The sequence below is a fragment of the Manduca sexta genome, chromosome 16 (genome assembly GCF_014839805.1).
Source record: "Manduca sexta isolate Smith_Timp_Sample1 chromosome 16, JHU_Msex_v1.0, whole genome shotgun sequence".
NCBI classification, from domain to species: domain Eukaryota; kingdom Metazoa; phylum Arthropoda; class Insecta; order Lepidoptera; family Sphingidae; genus Manduca; species Manduca sexta.
Window position 1 is genome coordinate 10,056,619 of NC_051130.1, and position 21,277 is coordinate 10,077,895.

Genomic DNA, 21,277 nt, shown 5'->3' on the forward strand with positions numbered 1-21,277 from the left:
CTGTTCCGTTGTTATTGTCTCTCGGTCACATCTCGTCTACACCAGTAAACCGCGCAGGCTCCTTTAGTCGTTTATAACGTGTAATGTGATTGATTGCAGGAGCGCGATAGCACTCGGCGGAAGAGCGGCCGAAACCCGCCCAAACCGTGTAGCTAACCCGATGTAGACTGATGTAGAAAGATGACTTGAGAGACAAACTGTGATGCTCGGAGGGAATAATGGAAGATTGTGTATTGCAGCGGCAGCCGTGTTGGCCAGCACGCAGGCTGTAGTGAACTCTTTCCCGACGCCGCCCAAATGAGGGTCGAGCGGCGTCGTTAACTGGACTCATCCCTGAGGAGTGCCGGCGCGGTCAGCGCGCGCTCCCACCGCCGACACCCGCCGGCACGGAGTCGACACGCGGCCGACATCCGGCCGACACGCAGCCGACACGAAGCCGACACCCGGCCGACACGCGTCCGACGCGCGGCCGACACGCAACCGACACGCACCGACACGCAGCCAAGGGCACGATGCGGCCTTGACCGGACCCGATAGTGTGTGTGATAGTGATGTGCGACAGACGTTAGGACGTTCAAACTGTGACGTTGATTCGGTGAATCGAAATTAATCTCTATGCCAGTAGCCATAATTAACACTGTGATCTCGCGTAAATCCACAAAATTGTGTATGTGATGTGCGCTTTGAATGTTATAGAATGTGTCCGAACAGATAGTTACCTCGTAGTTGAACGATGTCGTGTCTCGTGCGGTGTGTGGTGTGTGTGGTGCGGACTTGTCGGCAATGTGGTGTCGCACGGCGGACTTGGGCGGACTCGGCCGGATTCTGCCGGATTCGGGCGGACCCGGCCGGACTCGGGCGGATTTGGGCGGACTCGCGACAGGCAAGCCGTCTCCGCCTCACTAGTGAAGCACAAACTAGTTCTGTAAATATTAGTGTTATGTGTACATTACCCGAAAATCTTTAGCGTTCCATAAGATTTATTGTAATATAAAACATCGAATTTTTCGATTCTCCCTCTGGGCATTGTACTGAAGTTTGAGCCCCCGTATCAAAATTTATATATCACTGCGAATACAGCCTAGTAAGATGTTTATTTATGAAAAGTGCATTCCACAAAAATGAAATCGATCGTGTCTAGTTTGTATGTTGTAATGATTAATGAATATAATAGCGATAACGGTGTAAGTTAAGGGCGTCAATGTGATCATAACAATATGAGTCGTAGCGTGCACAAACCTGTCTCGATAGTGGACGAGGATTATATTAATGTTACGTAGAGAGCATCCTATAGATTTGTGGAGTGTTTGGACATCGCTGTGCGTGTATGTATGTCTGGCTTTTAATGATAAATAAAAAAGTCTCATAGTCCAATATTCTCAATACAAGGGATTAGTGTTTCTGTACTGCACATTTGCACAATAGTTGTTAAAATTGTATTTCCTTTTCCAACGTTCAATTATCTTCGAGTGTTATAGCGTGACGATAGTAAATGTTATATCGTTTCTTCCCAGTCTTCCAATCGGTTCATTTGACGGACTCCCACATGTGTTCACATATTATTTTCTTGTATAGACGAATCAATACGAAGTTTTACCTCGACATTGTACGCTACGTGTTCTTAAGTGATAATAGATTCGAGTGAATCGATGAGACGAATGATAGCGACCACGTGGGTTGATTGCATTTCAATTTTAGTAGAGAAAAAATAAACGTTGACTTAGAGATTGACATAAATGTAGTCATAATGGTATTATTTTCATGACATTTTAGTCAATGTACGCGCGTACCTGTTTCATAATTATTAACAAATGAGAAAAAATACAATATTTTGTAGAAAATGCGGGGCCTAAATAAGTTTTTATGAAATAAGTGAATCGAGTCTGCGAGATGGAATTTCGAGAAACCAGTGAATTATCATTTTCTTGTTGCAATTGTTCATTTTCAAATGTCTACTTAATTGTATGAAGAGAGCTCCAAGATTAATGTTGTGGATATATTGTTGAATGTTGAATGTTCTTTTTAAGGCTTCATGGATTTGTTCACAAGCCGTCATTGTCGAACGATATTTTGTGTGGCTCAGTTACCTTGTAATGTATAGTACCTGAACCAGTGTTTTCGTTTACTACAGCATCTATTGGCATTTGTACTGGCAAAGTTCTTTTGGACTGCAGATTGAATTTTGCGGTTTGTCTGGGTGCCCTTCTTCGTCTATAGGAGCGAAACGATCTCTGCAATTACGGGCATTCTAATTAAAATACAAGTTTGTAAGCGTAAAGGTAAAAGAGTAAATCGACGTTCCCCAAAAACGTAATCTCATCTGCAAAATGCTCTGGTTGCAGTATAAAGGTTTTAAGTTCTGAAAATATAAATATCAATTACTCACCTCAAAATAGTAATTATGAATGATAACAGTCAATAGTTTTGAAATGAGTAATAATTGTTTGATATTTTCACAACTTAAAAAATTCATACTTCGACTAGAGTATTTTGCAGATGAGATTTTGTTCTTGGGGACCGTCGAAATAATTCCCTATTTACCTATATGGCTATCAAAGCTGCCCTTAAATAAAAATGCCTGTAATGTCAAAAAGACGGATTTGCCCGTAGATGGAATAGGCCCTGTGACTATAATTCATTTGATATAATTTGTTATTGCAAGTGCCTTTGCTTTGCACATATGTCGTCGTATTAGTGACGCTAAGACAAATATTTAATAAAACTAAATAAACTAAACTACTTAATTTCCTTGCTTCAAATAGTAAACTATATATCGACAATGAACGTATAATTTTTCTAACAATACGAGAATATATAAAGAATGTAAAGCACTTTGGTTGTTAGCGATTGTGTGCTTTTATATATATCTTGTTATGGAAAGATGTGATAGTAAACGTTTAGCGACAAGAAGTGGTCATTGCTTATGCATAAATAATACCAAAATGGCGGATTTAATATAAAACTGACCTAATTTTAAAAAAATCTTTTGTGGCCATTTGGGTAAGTCACAACAAATCAATTATTGTTTTTGAGTGTACGAACGAACTCTAAAATCGTAACACGAGCTTCCTTTTGAGCAATAATTTATTTTAAGCGAATTAACTGGGCAACACCAAACACCGTTTGACATATAAGTTCGTTAAATTTAAAAATCATACGTTAATATTTGCTGACTCAACGTATGGTTGAATATGGTTCACATATATGTATGAGTGTAAAGACATACATTACCTCCAGTAGATGCTTCATTATGGAGTTTAACCGCAATGTAATAAGGTTTAGAATTATTTGCGTTTTGTAGCGCACATACAATAATTTTGGTGTAACATACCACCTGCGTTGTGGATATCGATTTATGCGCGCTACAAATAAGTCTATTGCCGCAATAAAGGCGAGTTGCAGAGACCGAAATAAAGAAATGCTATTGGCTATTTCAAGAACGCAGTAAAACATAGAGATTGTTATTGTTCCGCGTTCAAAGAGGAATGCCAAATGTACAATCCAGATTTCGGAATGAATGATTTAAATTGAATAATGGAGTGTTTGAAAATCATAAATCAAATATGCAATGAATTTTTGATAAATTTCGACAGTTTACAAATTATTGTAAATTTACAAAACCTAATGGAAAATGTAAAAAATGAAATGTGTATGACGCAATGATACTTTATTTAGTAACATGTAAATTGTGTACCTACTATAATGACCGTATGTATGGTTAAGGGTTGGCATTCCTCTTTATAAGTTGATGTAATGCGGCATCTATTGGAGGTGTTGTGTCTCGCGAGCAAGATCAGGATGCGACTAACATGATCTCATATCGAAGCGCTCGGTGCATAGACTGATGTTTGATTTACTCCTCATGTGACGCGTCAGGCGGACATTACGCTTTCCCATTATTTGTCGTACCAGAGTTGATATGGTATGACATCATTGTATGTAACGATATATGAACATTTGTGTATTTTTTTGATGTAACTAAAGCCAAGTTTGATTTTCTTAGAAAAGAATTCGAGACGTTTAAAAAAAGGAATAATAAAAATAAATTATTTCTTAAATAAATGCGTTTTATTTCGCGTTTGCGTTCCTTTACAATGTGTAATTCATTATGCATTAGTGTGATTTATGACTAGTTATATTACAAGTGCTTGATTAATTCTAAAGAATTAAAATAAATTGTCCTATAAACAGGACGTCACAAACTTAAATGCTAGTGTTACGTTGTCAATCACAGGTGTAAGTAATTTGGATAAATTAGGCCTAGGATTATTAAATGCGTATGTATAAAGTAAAAAATCCGTAGTAACAAATAAAAATATTTGCTAGAAAATTTGTATAAATTAGTTAATTTCATTTAATTAGGTTTAGGTTTACTTACAAATCTTTTATGATAGTTATGAAGCGAGACAGAACTTTGTATAACCATGTTTTAACTAAGACAAATGTATAAAACGTTTATTAATAGTTCTAACAAACACTAAGAGTTAGTCCAATGCAAAATTTTACTTTATTTGTTCATTCTTCAACACACAATTATTAAATATAGGCAAGGAAGCGAGATCTATATAATTCCACTACAGGTAACTAAAAAAATACAATTAAGGTGATGGAGCCCAATACCGTCTACTGGGTTAAATCCGTCTTTTTGCAATTATGGACGATCTTATTAAAGGGCAGATTTGATAGCCGTATAGATAAATACCTAAACTACTTATGAAAGCTGTTCTACGTTTAGAACGATTGTAATTCAAAAAAGACGGATTTGCCCTCATAGACGGAATAGGGCCCCTGTACCTTACTAAAAATTAAAGCTTAAATTAACATTGTCACAAATACTGATTATGCATACTAAATAGTGCTACAAAATACATTACGAACTAAGAAATAAATTCTTTGGTTACTTAACTAATAATACCATGTAATACGTCTATTTTACAAAAGTACATGGTTTTATACAATAGTATACTTTGTTCGATGAAGTATTTGGTGCAGTGTACAAACGTTTTTAGGTAAAAATTATTCCTTGATTGGAATGTTCAGGTATTATGCTTTGGGAGTTAATTTAAGGCGTCAAATTCAACATTATCTTAGAAAATCTTCAGGTATTAATATAGACGATTCTCTTCCTAAATTCGATTTTTGTCAAATCTATCAGATTTTTATGTAAACCGGCAAATGGAAGAGCATTCTTAAAGACACAATGTCATAGAGTGAAGTGAGGAAACAAATGAATAAAAATGTGGCTGTTTTGATTATATAACCTTGACAATCCTGCCAAAATGTTTTTATCCTTTCGGAAGCACAGACACTTTGGTTTACGACTTCAACATTTATCTGACATATTACAAAATATACAAACATTTACAGTACCTAAATAAATAATGAAATTTCATTCACAACCAGTTAAAACCTATCAGTCTATATCGTCGGGCCTCAGTTGCCTCTCGCCCTCACTTAGAAATATAAGCATCGCTTTATACAACAAGTACAAGCCTAGCATCCTTCGTTCTTTGAGCGGCCACGACGCAGTCACCCCGTAGTAGTTACCAGTTTTCAAATTCGTCAATTTCGAGAGTCCCAGCACGTCAATCATGGCCGCTTCGTATGTAAACGCTTCCGCCGGTATGACATTTTGAAAAACGTGCAAACACACTACACCTACTTTCTCGGACCAAATGTCCAGAATGCATTGGACCTTTTTGTCCTTCGACGTTTTGAAGTCGCGTTTCCACAGCGTCCGCGCTTGGTACAAGTGTGAGTAAGGTCGAGACCGCTTTCCTGGAAATAAAGAAATAGATTACGATAACCTTACTAAATTGATAAAATTATACTGCTGTACTCACTAAACGGGGGGGAAAGGGAACGGGAAATAATCGACGTTAACCTTAGAGATAATAATGTTTACGGTAAATAATGGGGATTATTTATTGTTTCTAACAGCATTTAAAAACGGTAATTATAGATTGATAAGTTTTGTTCGAACAAGCACCCCGAGGAATCGATAATGTTTTCATGGGACAGTTATCAATTACAAATCAGATAAAGTTATGTATATCGTTTCCTTGGATAGACCGCTTCCAACAGGTTGGTCTAAAAATCTAGAATGTTCAGCAGTAAAGTAATGATGACATTGTTTCATTCTTTAGTAATTTATTGAATTAGTTTAACTGATTGAAAATCAAGTTTTCTTTGTCAAATCAAATTCCCAAACTACAAAATTGGCATCCTACGCAAACCATTCGTTTCGTTTTACCTACAATATCAATTATTAACAACTTTCACACTAACCTTTGCCGACGTAAAATATAGAATTGATGAATGTCACCCATGACAAATGTAGATTTTGTTTGCTTGCTTTCTCCGGTAGGTTCGCAGTGACCCGTGGGTCCAACAATAAGTATGTGAATGAGGTCTTCGCGGTTCCCTCCCGCCATTTTTTGTTCGGATTCGCGAAGTCCACGCGAGCCTTTGTCTCCAAATCTATGTAGGGCTGGAGATTCGACATCCATTCATTTGATCGCAGTGATTTTTCTATTTCTATACTGTATGCTATAAATGAAAATTGCTTTTGTTATTTTTTTTATGTATGATTTATTATTTATTGTTTATGCAAATGGTGCATGTTAAGGATGCTTGGTCCAATAGTAATACGTGGGCTATGAATTAATATGTTCTGGGTTCGATGCAGTCAAGTAAAATATGTTTTTGCCTTAATTGGATCACCATTGGTATTGGAGAGTTTTTAATAACCATAAAAACGAAGGAAAGTTATCGTTTTCCTTGGATTCGATCGCAGTAACTCTTTTTCTAACTGTATTCTAACAGAAATCAGTTTCAGCTCAATTTAATTTTCTCATAGGTAAAAAGCGACGATACTCCCCGTCGGTCTAACATTCGAATACAATTAACAGACTGACGCTAACGCAATTAAATACCTATGATATTTATACCACGTATGTTACATTTTCACATGATATAATGTTTTACAAATATCTTTGTTGGTATCAACATTATACTTAACCGGTTATTCTGGGCCATTCATTCATAAATAATTTGTTTATACACGCTATGTTAATGATATCAAAGCGTGGGAAGTGCGAAAAATATACGCACACATTAATAGTTTTTTAGAATTGTTTATCTTGAAATAAAACTATTTACGGGCCTTATTGCGGTTATTTATACTATTTTTTAAGAGTATGCCCCGTGACTACGAAGGCTGCAAAATCTTCGAAACTAATCAAATCAGGAGAAATTAATAATATAAATAACTACAATAAAATCCTTAAATAGTTTCATTTCAATGTCTAACATTCGCGTAAACATAAGAATTATTATCTTCTTTAAAATTTAAGTCATTATTAGTTTATGTTTCAACATTTAATTAACGTGGACTTTTGTAGTTACCATTTAAAAATTAATTCTATTTTATATATTCTATTATTAAGATCAACAGGGGTTTCACAATAATAACTTACGGCTTTACCAGTGTTTAATTCGGTTTGTAACGAATATTAAAATAGACATGTTCTTTCTTACGATTCATGTTTACTCCGTGTCAAATTACATCAAAATGGTTTTAGTGGTTTCGTTGTGAAAGGGTTATAGTTACTTTTACATATAAAATTGGACAAAGTAAGCTTCTAAATGTTCATAGCAATCTAGTACATAACAAAAATCGGTCAAGTGAGAGTTGGACTCGCGCATGAGTTCCGTACAGACTACTTTTTTGTTATTAAAGCATAATATATTTACAATTTTGATTTTTTCCTTGAAAGACATTGCTTTTTGCCAAAATCCATGAGTTGCCAAAATTTTAAGTCAACAAGAAGTAATTTATAGTTATGAATTCCCTTGTGAAATCGCAAAATATGCGACATAAATGATCATATCTCTTAATCGCTTTCAGTTACAAGTTAGATTTTTTCACAGCTGAAAGAGATCATAGGCCCGAGAATTTGATATAAATTTTAACTTGATACCTCTACGAGTTCCTGAGAAAAAACGTCTTGCCAAAAAGACAGGTGGAATACAAATGATCCTATAGGGCTTCCTTTTGAGATACGGAACCCTAACACATTACTAAAGGGTCCGTAACCCTGTAGGCATATCTAATGAACAATGTGACCTCTAGTTATTAATCTACTTGATCTCTAGTGGTTTATAGTCTACCCACATGCTATAATTGCCTCTTAAGGCATAGCCGAAAAAGGCATGTTACTTAAATAGCGCCTTGTAAGGAGATAGATGGGGGATATTTAAACCAAACCGATGTAATCTTATATTTGATTACATACCTTTGTTCGTCAGAATAGGTATTATTTTACTTGAGAATTTCACTTTTCTTATATTGTATAACATTGTTATATATAAATACTTATAAAATAAAATAGATAAAATAATAATGCTTTGTTTACATGATTGTCAATGTGATTGATTTTTTTATTTTAATTATAACAGAGAGGTTTTATTATTTTGGGCTGCCGAACTGCGACGCTTTCATATTTTATGAATTTTTATAATTTTTGTTTAATTATTATTTTGCTTATTAAAAATACATGCTGGAAATTGATTACAAATCAATTTGGCCAGTTTTACACGTCACGAAAAATAATTGACAATACTTTTCCTATCCTTTATTTCGGTCGTATATTTATAGATTTGGAAATAGCACAATGAAAACACTTATTACTAGACATTCGTATCGGTCTTTCTTTACAAACAAATTGCAAGCATTGTTCTCTTGTTTTAACGATGTGCCATGTAATAATAACCAGGCGACTATGCGACCTAATATCTAATATTTTAAGTTAACGAATGCCTTCGTAGAACACAGTAGGTATTAAAATTATTCGCGGTTATATTGTTTTAGATTATAATGAGTATTGCTCACGGCTTTTCTTATATGCAATATCTTTTTAGGTAGAAGTCGTAATTAGTTCCTCCTGTATAAATAGCAGCGTATATGTCAATCCAAAAATGGTGTATCTATGTGAAAAATTAAATCTAAATTTATTCAGCCATTTTTAACCGATTTCAAAAAAGGAGGAGATTCTCAATTCGACTGTATGTTTTTTTTTTGCGTAAATACTTCTAATAACGACATTAAACAGTTAACTATTTCTGATGAATATTATAATCTTTTCACTAACTTTCGTATTTATATCGATAAGTAAAATAACGATCGTCGCTTTAATATGTCTGATCGCATCATTAGAAACAGAAAGTAAAACCGAAGTAAAAGTTTTTATAGAAATTACAATCAAAAGTATATCTAATTGTTAATTTATATGGAATTATCGCTTGGAGATTAAGAAACGATCAAAAATTATGGAAAACCGCGTAGGAAGTCAACCCACTCTTGACCCGATACAACCAATATAAAGGTCAAATGTATTACGTAGGCCGAATGGTTAATAGACGTCCAAATACAGTCATTGGATATTTTTCTGCCGAATACAAATGTTTGCTTGTCATCTACCCAAACTGATAGGTGAAGTTATGCCAACATTTAGTACTATAATATCAAACCAGATAAATTTTCGTGGACCTTCACTTATGAATTGTGGACCTCCATATTTTGGTCACCCCAACGTAGACCCCTGTCACATCTCCAGTGGACTCTTAGGGGGTCCACCTGGACCACTTTGGGAATCAATAGTATAAAGCTTTAACAGTAAACAAGCACCTTGCTTCACATACCATTTACATAAATATAGTGTTTAGGTACGTACTTTTCCCCTGATTGCTGACAACAATCGGCGTCTTCTTCAAAGCCTGCAGTTTCTTTAAATACAGAGTCCGCGTGGAGTCCTGTATCGGTCCCGGTCGGAAGCCGAGTCGCATCAGTTCAGCTCTAAGCGTGTTGTTGTCAAATTGTACAGATGTAGGTAAAGATGATGCAACAGATAACACTGTGTTGTCGGGACTAGCGTCTGTGTCATCTACTGGTAACCTGTAGGATATTAAATAAGAAAAAGAAAATTTAATATTGTTACTAAAATCTTTCTGGTCAATATCAGCCCGGAGTCTGGAATTTGTGCGAGATATGGCGATAGGCTCGCCCCCTATCACGTCCTGGGACGGAACACACTTGGCGAAAAGTGGGTGCCTTGGTTGCCTTGGGTGCCTCTACCCCCTTCGTGAATAAATGCGTGATGTATGTGTAATAAAACCGATATAATTTTTATAAATATTGAAAATGGAGCGATAGTTAAAATAAAACTATTTTGCGAAGTCACGGAGAGGACCACGAAGGCTGCAGTCTTCGAAACGTCGGGAGGAAATTATGATATAAAAACCGCGATAAAATCCGAAAAATAGTTTAATTTTAATGTCTAATATTCGCGTAAACATAGAAATAATTATGGAGAGATAATTATTTAACGGTACTTTAATGTTAAGTCAACATTGAGAATAAATGACTCATCTTTGCAGATTATCGTGATTCGTGAATCTGTTTAATTAATAATAAAAACATTATTTTCAATCTACCAGTCTAACGAATCGAGATAGCTGTAAAATGCAAACAGTGACAGCATATTTCTTCTTCCTTTACCTCTACTCATAAACATATCCGATTATTCATTCAAAACTATGTCAAATGTACAAATATAATGAGATTTCATTCAATTCGCGAGAGGAAACTATTAAAATACATACGATTATTCATTCATAACTATCTCGAGTGTATATAGCAGTATTTTCATTCAATACGAAAGGAAACCAATAAATATAAAATGTCCTGTCATAATATAGATGTCGAACGGAAACCGCAAAGGAAGTGGTAACTCGTAAATGCCTTAGTTTTTGCGCTCAAACTGTAATTAAGTAGACGAGACGGGCTTTCGAGACCTAAAAGGGAATGTGCTGCTAACGAGATATAATAATTCTGTATTTACTTTCTGATATGTTCAATATAAATTAAATAATAGTTAGGCCATTTTTAAACTACATAATTTAGTTACATACACACATTATTCATTACTGTTATATCGTAAATAAAAATAATAATAGAAAGCTGCGGTCTTCGAAACGTCGGGAGAAAATAATAATATATAAAAACCTCGGTAAAATCCGAAAAATTGTTTTATTGCAATGTCTAACATTCGCGTAAACATAAGAAATCGTGCTAATCAAAGTGTCAAACTAAATGCCGTTTCAATAGACCTACACGGTCTGCATATAAACACGAACAACCACCCAGTTATGCATTTAAACAGTGATACGTGTATAATAAAAATAATAATGAATAATAATTATTTGAACAATTTTCAAGAAACCGAATGGAAAAATATTTAATAAAATGAAATAAACTATATTGAAAGAAAATGATGACAATAAAGTCTTGATTCCTGAATATTGAAGAAAAAGAAAACTTGCAGAAATTTACCGTATACAATGACGGCAAGCTGAGTTCTAAAATTTGGAAGTTGGGGAGAAGTTACTATGGGTCGCATGTACCTAGAACTCCTAAAATATATTTGCTAATGTAAGATGTTTTCGCGCAATATATTGCCGCGAGAACTTGCTAATCTAAAGACTACAAGACTACTAGAAATTAAAAATACTGGACAAAATACTCACACCATGGGCGATACCAGCAACCTCTTCTCAATCAAAACCACATCCTCTTCCTTATCTTCATACTTGTACTCCACGTGGACACTCGCCAACAAAATACTGCCCCCGGAATAATTACTGCTGACCCCACTACTAGCAGACGATCTCCTCGTATTGTGACCTTTGTCCTCCCAACTCGATAGGAACTCATTCGTTCTATTCTGTACCACTGCTTGAGCTCTATCGTAATCAGAACTGTCATTCGATATAGAATGAACTTCAAACAGTCTTTCTGTCAGTTGCCTGGCCTTTTTTAGGCTTGTTTTAGAATTGTAGTTCTTATGAGTTATGTTAGTAGGTGAGCCTTGGAGCGAGAAGTTTTCATACACGCTTATCCTTTGCTTTGGCTTTGAACTATGCTCGTCAGTTATTTCCAATCTTTGTATACCACTTATGTCTACTTCTTGCGTCGTGCAGGTTTTGAAGCTGTCTATTGTTGTATTAAAATCCGTATGCCTTGATAGTTTGTCCGTAAGGTCTAGAGTCAAACTTTTAGCCAGATCCTGTTCGTTGTCAACTAGATACGTATCGTTGATTATAGTTGGATACAACTTGTTTATAACCAAACTGTTTCTGTCGCACCAATCTCTAATCAGTTCAGATTTCCTGCACATTGTGTTTTGACACAGTTCGTTTGGCGTCGGTTCGTATTCGGCGACCACTTGGTCCGTTGTCACTAACACTTTATCTGCAAGGGAAGTTACCAATTATTTTTAATTTGAATGTTTTGAAGTTAACAATAATAGTCTACAGTGAAATGCGTATATCCGTTTTAATTTGGTTCATTTGTTACCGGATGAAGTTTTGAACGGTACAAAGAAATTATTGCAGGAAGCTCTATTATTAGCAGTAAACATTTAGTAATAATTTCACACGATGTCTTGCGTAATGCGCATGAGTCATATTAGATAATTATGCAAAAGTGTGTGTGGTTGGAATAGTAAACGGCGCCGGATGTCCACCTGACGAAACAAAAGGTCAACGATTTGCTAAAATGTAATTACAAAAGGAAACAAAAGTGCTGTTTGGGTTTTTTCCGTTCAGATATTAAAAATGCGCATAAGGATTGTTTTAATTAACATTGGGAAGATGTTCTTTGATAACCTTAATTTAAATATGATCTCAACCTACAATAAATCAGTGTATATTGAGTACATTAAAGTTAACGACATCATTTGAAAAGTTTTCTGATGTATCTTCGAAGTCAATGGTCCAACAACAATGAAATTTATATGGGAACACACGGTAAGCACCAGCTACATAAAAAAAAGAATCATCCAAATCGATTCACCCAGTCAAAAGTTCTGAGGTAACAAACATAAAAAGTCAATTGAGAACCTCCTCATTTTTTAAGTCGGTTAATAACTGGGATGAATTCTATATTGTATAAAAGAGAATTTCTCTGTTTGGGTAGGCATCACGACATTAGTAGTCTTTTACCACCAGGCAAACTGCCAGCCTCGTCATTCATCAAACGAGGTTTATAGCAAGAAAACTTGCAGAAGTCGAATTCTGCAAGGAATTTACCGTATAAATAAATACCAATAGCAAACTTGGTTCTGTAAATTTTTAAATATGCATTTGCGGTGAGATGCACGTGTATATAGTTATTGCAATACTAGTTTTGCCAACGGATCCGCCCGCGTGCGAAAGATTTTCTGAGATAAAATGTAGCCTATAGCACTCAGGAATATTGAAGGCTTCTTTTAGTTAAAATAAAATCAAAATCAGTTTAGTAGTTCCTGAGATTACCGCGTTCAAACAAACAAACTCTTCATCTTTATAATATTAGTATAGGTTACCGCTAGTGCAAACGCAACTGGAAGTTATTGCGCTATAACAAGAATTTTATATTCTACTCTTAGCTTAACAAAAATGACCGGCCAATCAGTGCGTAGGCTGTGTAGAAAGAAAATGTTCAAATCATTTCCTAATATGTTATTAGGCGTGGTTGTGGGCGGTATATAATAAAAATTATGTTTAGGTCACGCGAGTTATTAATATGCGACACGCGCCGGAAGTTGTGTACACTCGCTGGACAGAGGCTAGAGCGTAGCCATTACGATGTTTTATATGATCACGCCTGATTATCGAAGGGTTAGACAGAGGACTAGCGTATCCAATTAACCGTGCCTACAAACTACATTATTCGGGAAGAGTCAGTTCAGAAAGAAATGATTTTTTTTTAACAAAGTAAGCTTTCTGTTATGTTACATAAATGCTTGTTTTAAAAATTGTTAAGTCATGAGGATCCATTACACTTAAGAAACTGTTAATAATTTCATATGTATAAATACATAATTAGAATTAATCTAAACTTTGAGTACTATTTTAGTATACTGACTTCTTTGTTCGTCGTCGCCAGGATTGCGCAGCGCATTTCAGATTTGGTTGATTTCTCGTTTTGAAATATTAATAAATTCATCTTTTTTGCAATTACACATATAGCTGTTTACTATAATATACATCGATTATATGTGTTCTATATTGGATTACGAAAAAACAATTTCCGTAATTTTTTAATCCGTAATTTTACTAATCAAAAAAAAGTAGAAGACTGTCCCAGTGGCGTAGTTGTCGTGCGCGGTACTATACCTCTGAGGTCCCAGATTCGAATCAAGTCAATGTATTGTGTCAAGTCAAAAGTTATCAAGATTGTGTGGGGCAAATTGATATTGGGTTATCTGACCAATATGGCAATAGTCTTGCTTCTTAGTCCTATCACACTATGAGAAAGAAAACGCATGGAAGAAAGCAGAGGCGGCCTTTGGGGGAGGCGAACCGGGCAATCACCCGGGGCCTCGCCCTTACAAAAGCCTCGCGCGGTGCCTCGCAGATCCTTTTATTTACGTTCTTACCGACGAAACTGTTAAAACAGGGGAACGTTTTTTTACTCTGCCCGGGGCCTCGCGTCTGTTTCTTTTTGCTTTCGCCTGGCGCCTCGCGTCGTTCAGGGCCGCCATTGGCAGAAAGTGCGTACTCTAGTTTCATCTCCGCTTACCCCTCAGAGGGTAAAGGATGAGTAATTGTTACAAAATACATATGCAATAATCCCAATAAATATTCGAAGTAAGTGGAAATACTAAATACATACTATGACCTAATAAAGATACAGTTTTCCTGTTGCCAAATAGTACATTGTTTATCGCAATTCCATATCAAGTTGGAAAAAATGTATATCGGGAACTTTACAACCTCCGTGACGTCACGTATGTATACGTCGATTACTCACTCCTGTTATCTGATATGAACAAAAGTTTACAGTTCTATTTTTATGTTCATAATATTACGTAATACTTTTACTGAAGTTTGGTGTATGTAAATTATCATCCATTTTGACGATGCTGCTTTGCGAGAAATAGGTATTGTATTAGTATTTGGTATATGTCGCACTATTGCGTATGAGATACCTATTACCTACAAGTATAATACAAGATACTAATAATTGAATAAAATATATACACAACAAATTCTAAAACAACGAAAAAAACACCATAATAAGCCGATATAAATTGTTTAAATAACCATATTAAATGAAAAACTAGAATAATCTTATTGACTTCGAACCATAGCCTTGTAGATATACCTAAGTTGCTTGGGATAAACTCAACCTGATCCGGCAAAATTTTTTTTTGTTACATTTCTCATGAATGCGGAAGTACGGGGCGTCAAAGTCGTGAAATTGTGACCAACCTCCTTAAAAAATAAAAACATAGAAAAAACAGGTATTAAACTTTAGTTTGCATACTTACTCAGTTCCAAACTGTATCCACAGTTAGATCCTGAATCGTCTGACTGGTCCACCACATTGTGCAGGTAGTCAAACACGTCCCATTGCTGCTCCTTCACTGCATAATCAAAGGCTGAGAGACCATCCAGGTCTCTGCGGGAGGGGTCACCCCCACAGCCCAGGAGGAGCTTCAAGTTGTCCACACGACCCCATATCACTGCTATGTGTACAGGAGTCAGACCATCGTCATTGCTAAAATGAGTTTGATAGTTATACATACCGGCAAAATGAAGCGAAAAGGACCTAACACAGTGCAAAAAAATTACTATCAGTTTATAACCAGATAGAAAATTTAAATGTACAAATAAATAATAAACTAATATAAATGCAAGAGTCTATGAAGCTGCTTGGTTATTACTTATTTGTTTTATAGTAAATACAGAAACAGTTAATCAGATTTGGATGTTGGGACCCACTAATGGCTTTGTTTATGGTATGCGCATAACATACCCAAAAACAGGACATTGTAAATTAACACTAGAAATGGTTTTTTACCCTAGTTGCAACACTGTTGCAAGAGTTATAATACTATAAATTTATTAATTGTTAGTGTCTATTTTATGAGATATATTTATATGTTTAAAGTGTGTTGGGTATATGCCATATCACATTTTACACCTATTACTGATAAATAAATATATAAAATGAATCCAAAATATACAATGGTTACTGTCTTGTTTATAGGATTATTCTATTTAGAAAGGTATCCAGGGAAAAGAGGATTTTGTAAACATTATCACAAGGTCAGTATTACTTATGTGTAATAGACTTGTAATGACTTGACCTAATAAAAGTTGCAGGAGGTTGCTGGATGCAGGCCCCTTCAAATAGATAGATCTAGAAATCCTTGGAGGAGGCCCATGTAAAGTAGTGATCATCTTGCCACTGATGATGAAATTATTTTCATTTCATTGATGATGATGGTGATGAATAGACTTATAATAATAGATAAAATTCTTACCTTAAATTAGGATCTCCGCCATGTTTTAAAAGTATTTCAGTGCATTGTTTTGATTTGTCTGTTGGTTCAATCCCAACTGCTAAATGAAGCACGCCAATACCCTTGCATGGTAATATCACATTTATTTCTATTTCGGAGTCGGTCAAAAACTTTTCTATACATCTGTTGAATAATATTTAAAATTTAATAAATGGAATATTTTATTGTCAATATTTTTATAAAAAAATATTTATAGTGGAAAACGTAATAAATACTAGTAAACATAAATATTCAATTAAAAATTATTTGCAAAATTGCATAACGTGAAGAAATGAAGGTAGATAACAATAAAAAAAATGCATTTTTTTTTTGTAAATTGCACAAGTTTTTTTCTTACTTCAATAAAAAATTAGGCCAACATGTGTCTCAGCAGGAGATAATTTTAATTTTCAAACTGCGATCGGCATGTGATGAAACTGGCCAGCTGCATAGCAAACTACTTTGTAAATTAAAAAAAATTAAGTGTTGTTAACTTTATCTGCCCTTGGCAGGTGCATTTTACAGCTGCCGCCAGTAAGATTACAACGAAAAATAACCTGATTATAGAAATATTGTAGACGCGATATGAAATTATTACCTTAAATCTCCGTTTTGAATCAAATCGTACAATCTAAATAATTCCTTATATGTCGTGCCCATGATTTTGAAAGTGAAATTATTAGTCATCGAGTTCGTTTAACCCTTTCATTTCCTGCGGTTTTTCCTGTTGCTTGCAAAACTTTTTTGCACTACAACACCACCTCCTCGGAGTTCCGAAAACACACTAGTATCACAACACACAAATGTCAACTTAATAAACACTATCGCGCCGACTACATTTTATTTCATTTGTTTTTGTATTATGAAATTCAAATTAACGTCAAGTCGAGAAGTAATCACAGTGTTTATGTTTGGTCAGTGTTCCTTTTCACGTAAGTTAAATTCCATTCTCGTTGTTTTTTCCTCGATATACGTCAATATAGTATCAATCAAAAATTTAACACAATTATTTTAATTACATTAAATGTATAAATACTATTGCAAAATATTAATTCGTATTATATAATTTAACTTGATAAATCACTATATTCCTTTAGTTCAGGAGAATTGTTAAAAGTCGCAACATAATCGTTAACAGATGGCGCTATATTGTTATAAATTAAGTCGGTGAAATTATCAAATGCTGTAATAGTGTGATCATAGATGGCATTACACATCACTGGCAAATCAATGTAGAATTTATTACACTTACAAAAATTACAATTACTTAGACTGATAAAATATTCTCACATATGTGAAATTGTTATTCAAAATAAGGAGGTATGTAATAGTATATACGAAAAACTGTGGATAAAAAATCATGTAGAGGCGAGCCACATGGTTTCCGTAGACCGTAGTGGTTATATTCGCTTTGGTTTCTCATGCATTTTTGCCCGAGAACGAAATGTTGCAAGTTGCTATTTAAACCATTAAAGGCACTTATCGAATTTTGTAGACTGTACGGGTGTACGCAAATTGAACTATAAAATCCGTTGCGAGTTTAGTTATGCTAACAAATGACAATATTTTGTATTAGCCTAAAAGCTTTATGTTTTTAACAAATTTCAACTTAGGTTTTAGAACTTATATTTTTGTGTATATAAAATAGAGTGCAAAAAATCTAAAGAGCAAATAAACGAGTTGAAATGCTGCCTAGAAATCAAATTTATTACTTATATACTATTGTATAAAGCTAAAAGCGGAACGCTGGTAAGTATTTGTCCTTCAATCAGTTAAATTAGATGTCGCTCTGTCTTAGGTGCAAATGTGTATTAGGTGAAGGGTATCTTTAAGAAGCTGATATGTTATCACATCAAAGACGAGACTGACCTGAATAAGTAAGCAAATTTGAAGTATTTGGATTAGGCACACGAGACACTTATAAGTATTAGATAGAAGAGTTTATTGTATTCAGTGTTTGGAATAGACTGTAGCATGGATGCAATTACAGATTCTATTTGTGATGCACGAGGCTATACTGTTCAAATAGATGTCTATTGTGTTCCAATTTGAAAGACGTTTTAGTATGTTTAGGTACAGTCGGCCACAAATAAGGCTAACAAATTCAAAACTTTAAAACGCATCTTTACTGGACGTAGATACGCAAAAATAATCTAACTCACAGTATGGTTGAAAATGAGCTGAGTATGACAAATTATTTCTAGTCTATAAGGTCTATATTTTCCATTAGTAAAAATATCTTAGTCAAAATATGTTAATTTGAACTTTTTATTAATAAACTATAACATACGTATGTAACGTAATATATTTAAATATGTAATTTAAATAATACAATAAATGAATAAATAAATGTATGTAATTAATATCTACATCGTCAACTTTTTTTTAATATTCCGAATATCCTTTTCCCACTTGGGTCTGTTGTGACGGAACACATATTCAATCATGTTGTTGCCTAATTTGAGAATAGAACCTAGGATCTTCCGCATCTATCCCAGCCTATATAATATTGTATATTCTCCTTGTGTCAGAATATATTATCTTCGGGGTCTAATTACAGACAGCGCCCTCTTTTGTTAAGTAAATGCGTTACTGATTCATTCATATCAATGTTTTTAAATTGTTGACATAGAACGTAGTAAAGTAAAAAATTGAAGCAATTCCTTGGATGCCTTATTAAATTTTTTTTAAATTAAAGTATCACAACTATTTATTATATTGCATGTAAAAATACTTAAATAAAGTGCATTTTAAGTAGCACAAGGTTTACTGTAAGGTATTTGAGAAATAAGGTCGATGCGAAATGATAACAATGTTAACATATCCATGTAGGATTTGGTTTAAGTATTCATTGATCTAGAACAACTTCTTGTATCTAAATTCTAGATTGTTATAAGTACCAACCTAATATTATTCGTAAATCCAATATATTAATGTTTATGTACATAAATAAATAAACAATATATGAATTATTATATCGTATTTATTTTATATCAGCTGATTTCAATAAACGATCCCAATTATAATATTCAATCCGATTAATAAATAAGTAATTCGTAAGCATGAAAAATACAATATTTCTATTGGTCCATTTTCGCGATGGATTAAAAAAGCGATTGGGAAAATAATATAATATTATTTACACAATGCAATTAATGTTGATGATAGTTACTTATACTTAAGTATTCTATAAAAAATACCTAATACATATTATCAAGGGCGTCGCCGAGGGAGGTAGGGAGGCAGGAGGGCAGTTGCCCCCCCCCCCCTAGAAATTCTAAAAAATTGCCAAATGTAAAGCAACTTAAGTCCTAAGTCTTTGACTGGACATGCTTGATCGATCATTACCGTACGGCGAAACTCGAATGAATTCACCAATATCATTCCTAATACTTCGTACGCTCAATTACGCCCTGCTCTATGGTATTGTTAAAGCGGGAGAGGAGGAGTGAGGAACATGTGCTCTCAACTTTACCTACAATTCATACTTTTCCATTCTCCATATCAACTTGCACTGGGCCATCGGCTAGCTAAGCTCTTGCATATTATGACGTTTTCGTATTATGCGCAATAAAACTTTTGCGTCTGCTTTTCCGATAAGTTTTATGATGCTAAATTATCTTAGCTGCTTTGTGCTTCTTTTTATTCAATACTATTATAAGTACTGAATATAAGTATACTTTGTAGAATGTATATATGAATAAATAAATATTGAAATTAGTCGAATTATAATACAATATGAAATAATATTGTATTTTTTACTTTTTTAACCTGGATCTGCAATGACTACAATGAATATGACAAGGTTTGCTTTTAGTCCAAATATGACGACTTATAAATCATATTTTTTTTGAGGAATATGCAAGTTTTGATAAATATTTTGCATGTATCATAATGAACTGTAGGTAAGTCAATGTCCTTATGTTTGATTAAGACGTTCCAATGTAAATTGAACAGGTCCGAGTCACTTAACGGTTCGCGTCTATTTAATGGTATGTTAAAACTATTCACGACGCAAACTATAAAATTTGGGACGTCCTGTTATTCTACAGTCAATCTTAATTGTTTACAATCAGGTAAATATAAAGACTTTTATATGGTCACAAAAGGCAGTAACGTATGTGGGTAAATAAATCTTAATTGGTTTCCCAAGATCTGTATTCAATATCTGTAGCCTTGCCTAGTTTGGGTACCCCTGGTAATTTGCGTTGTTGTTTATAATAATTTCCTGTATTTTTTTTTGTATATTTTAAGCTTCTATGTAAGTCTGATTTGTAATAAACTATTTGAAACTAAAACTATAAACAAAAAAAAAATACTTAATAATTATACCGGCCATCAATTGAACCCTATAAAGTATAACTTTTCGTGACTAAATATATTTTCTGCGGCCATCAGCTGGTTTGTTATCCGGATTTAAATCTTATTAGAACTCATAAAGGCCTGTATAAAATCTTAGGTGACATGTTGCAATTTATAAATACAATATTAAAAATAATTTAAATGAAAGATATGATATTATAACAGTTTAGTTTGCACATCAAAATGATATCGCAACTTGCCGAAATGATCAATATCTAACCAATAAAATTTTGTATTAGAGGCCTAAAAGTTGCTAGGCTTGGAAATCGAATCCAAACTTGGTATAGCCAACGTACATAGCACCAACAAACCCAGGAGGGGATAAGTGCATCCGCCACATTACTCAAATTTGAAAAGTATCAAATCGCAGTCTCCATCATTTGGCGCAATGCAGGAGCGATTGACGTTCAATTTACAATTATTTGCCTATATATTCAATCATAAACCTACCTATACATTCAATCATAAATTATCCTTGAAACATTGTATTTACGTTGATGTAGTTTTTGTGTTTATTTATCTAT

At 34.3% G+C, this 21,277-nt stretch overlaps 2 protein-coding genes across 2 annotated transcripts in view; one reads left to right on the top strand and one right to left on the bottom strand.

The window, feature by feature from the left end:
* The window catches only part of LOC115448854 (zinc finger protein 608), a 118,412-nt gene extending 114,354 nt beyond the window's left edge, over nt 1–4,058 (top strand). The window contains 1 exon segment of the mRNA XM_037439371.1: nt 240–4,058. Coding sequence (XP_037295268.1) covers nt 240–301 — 62 coding nt within the window. The 3' untranslated portion in view covers nt 302–4,058.
* Nucleotides 4,050–17,319, bottom strand: LOC115448865 (ankyrin repeat and LEM domain-containing protein 1). Its single transcript, XM_030176446.2, has 7 exons — nt 16,990–17,319; nt 16,374–16,535; nt 15,375–15,604; nt 11,587–12,310; nt 9,735–9,955; nt 6,289–6,549; nt 4,050–5,778 (listed from the first exon to the last, which is right to left on the bottom strand). Exons 1-7 carry the CDS (start codon nt 17,076–17,078, stop codon nt 5,414–5,416), a joined length of 2,052 nt encoding a protein of 683 aa, XP_030032306.2. The 5' UTR covers nt 17,079–17,319; the 3' UTR covers nt 4,050–5,413.
* Nucleotides 17,320–21,277: the final 3,958 nt, after the last annotated feature.

What these genes read in the sequence shown, in the direction of transcription:
- LOC115448865 (XM_030176446.2), bottom strand. Translation starts at nt 17,078, where the DNA reads ATGACTAATAATTTCACTTTCAAAATCATGGGCACGACATATAAGGAA. An exon ending in ATTCAAAACGGAGATTTAAG is followed by an intron (nt 16,536 to 16,989) that starts GTAATAATTTCA and finishes ATTATTCAACAG; the next exon opens with ATGTATAGAAAAGTTTTTGA. An exon ending in TGTCAGCAATCAGGGGAAAA is followed by an intron (nt 6,550 to 9,734) that starts GTACGTACCTAA and finishes TTTCATTTATAG; the next exon opens with CATACAGTATAGAAATAGAA.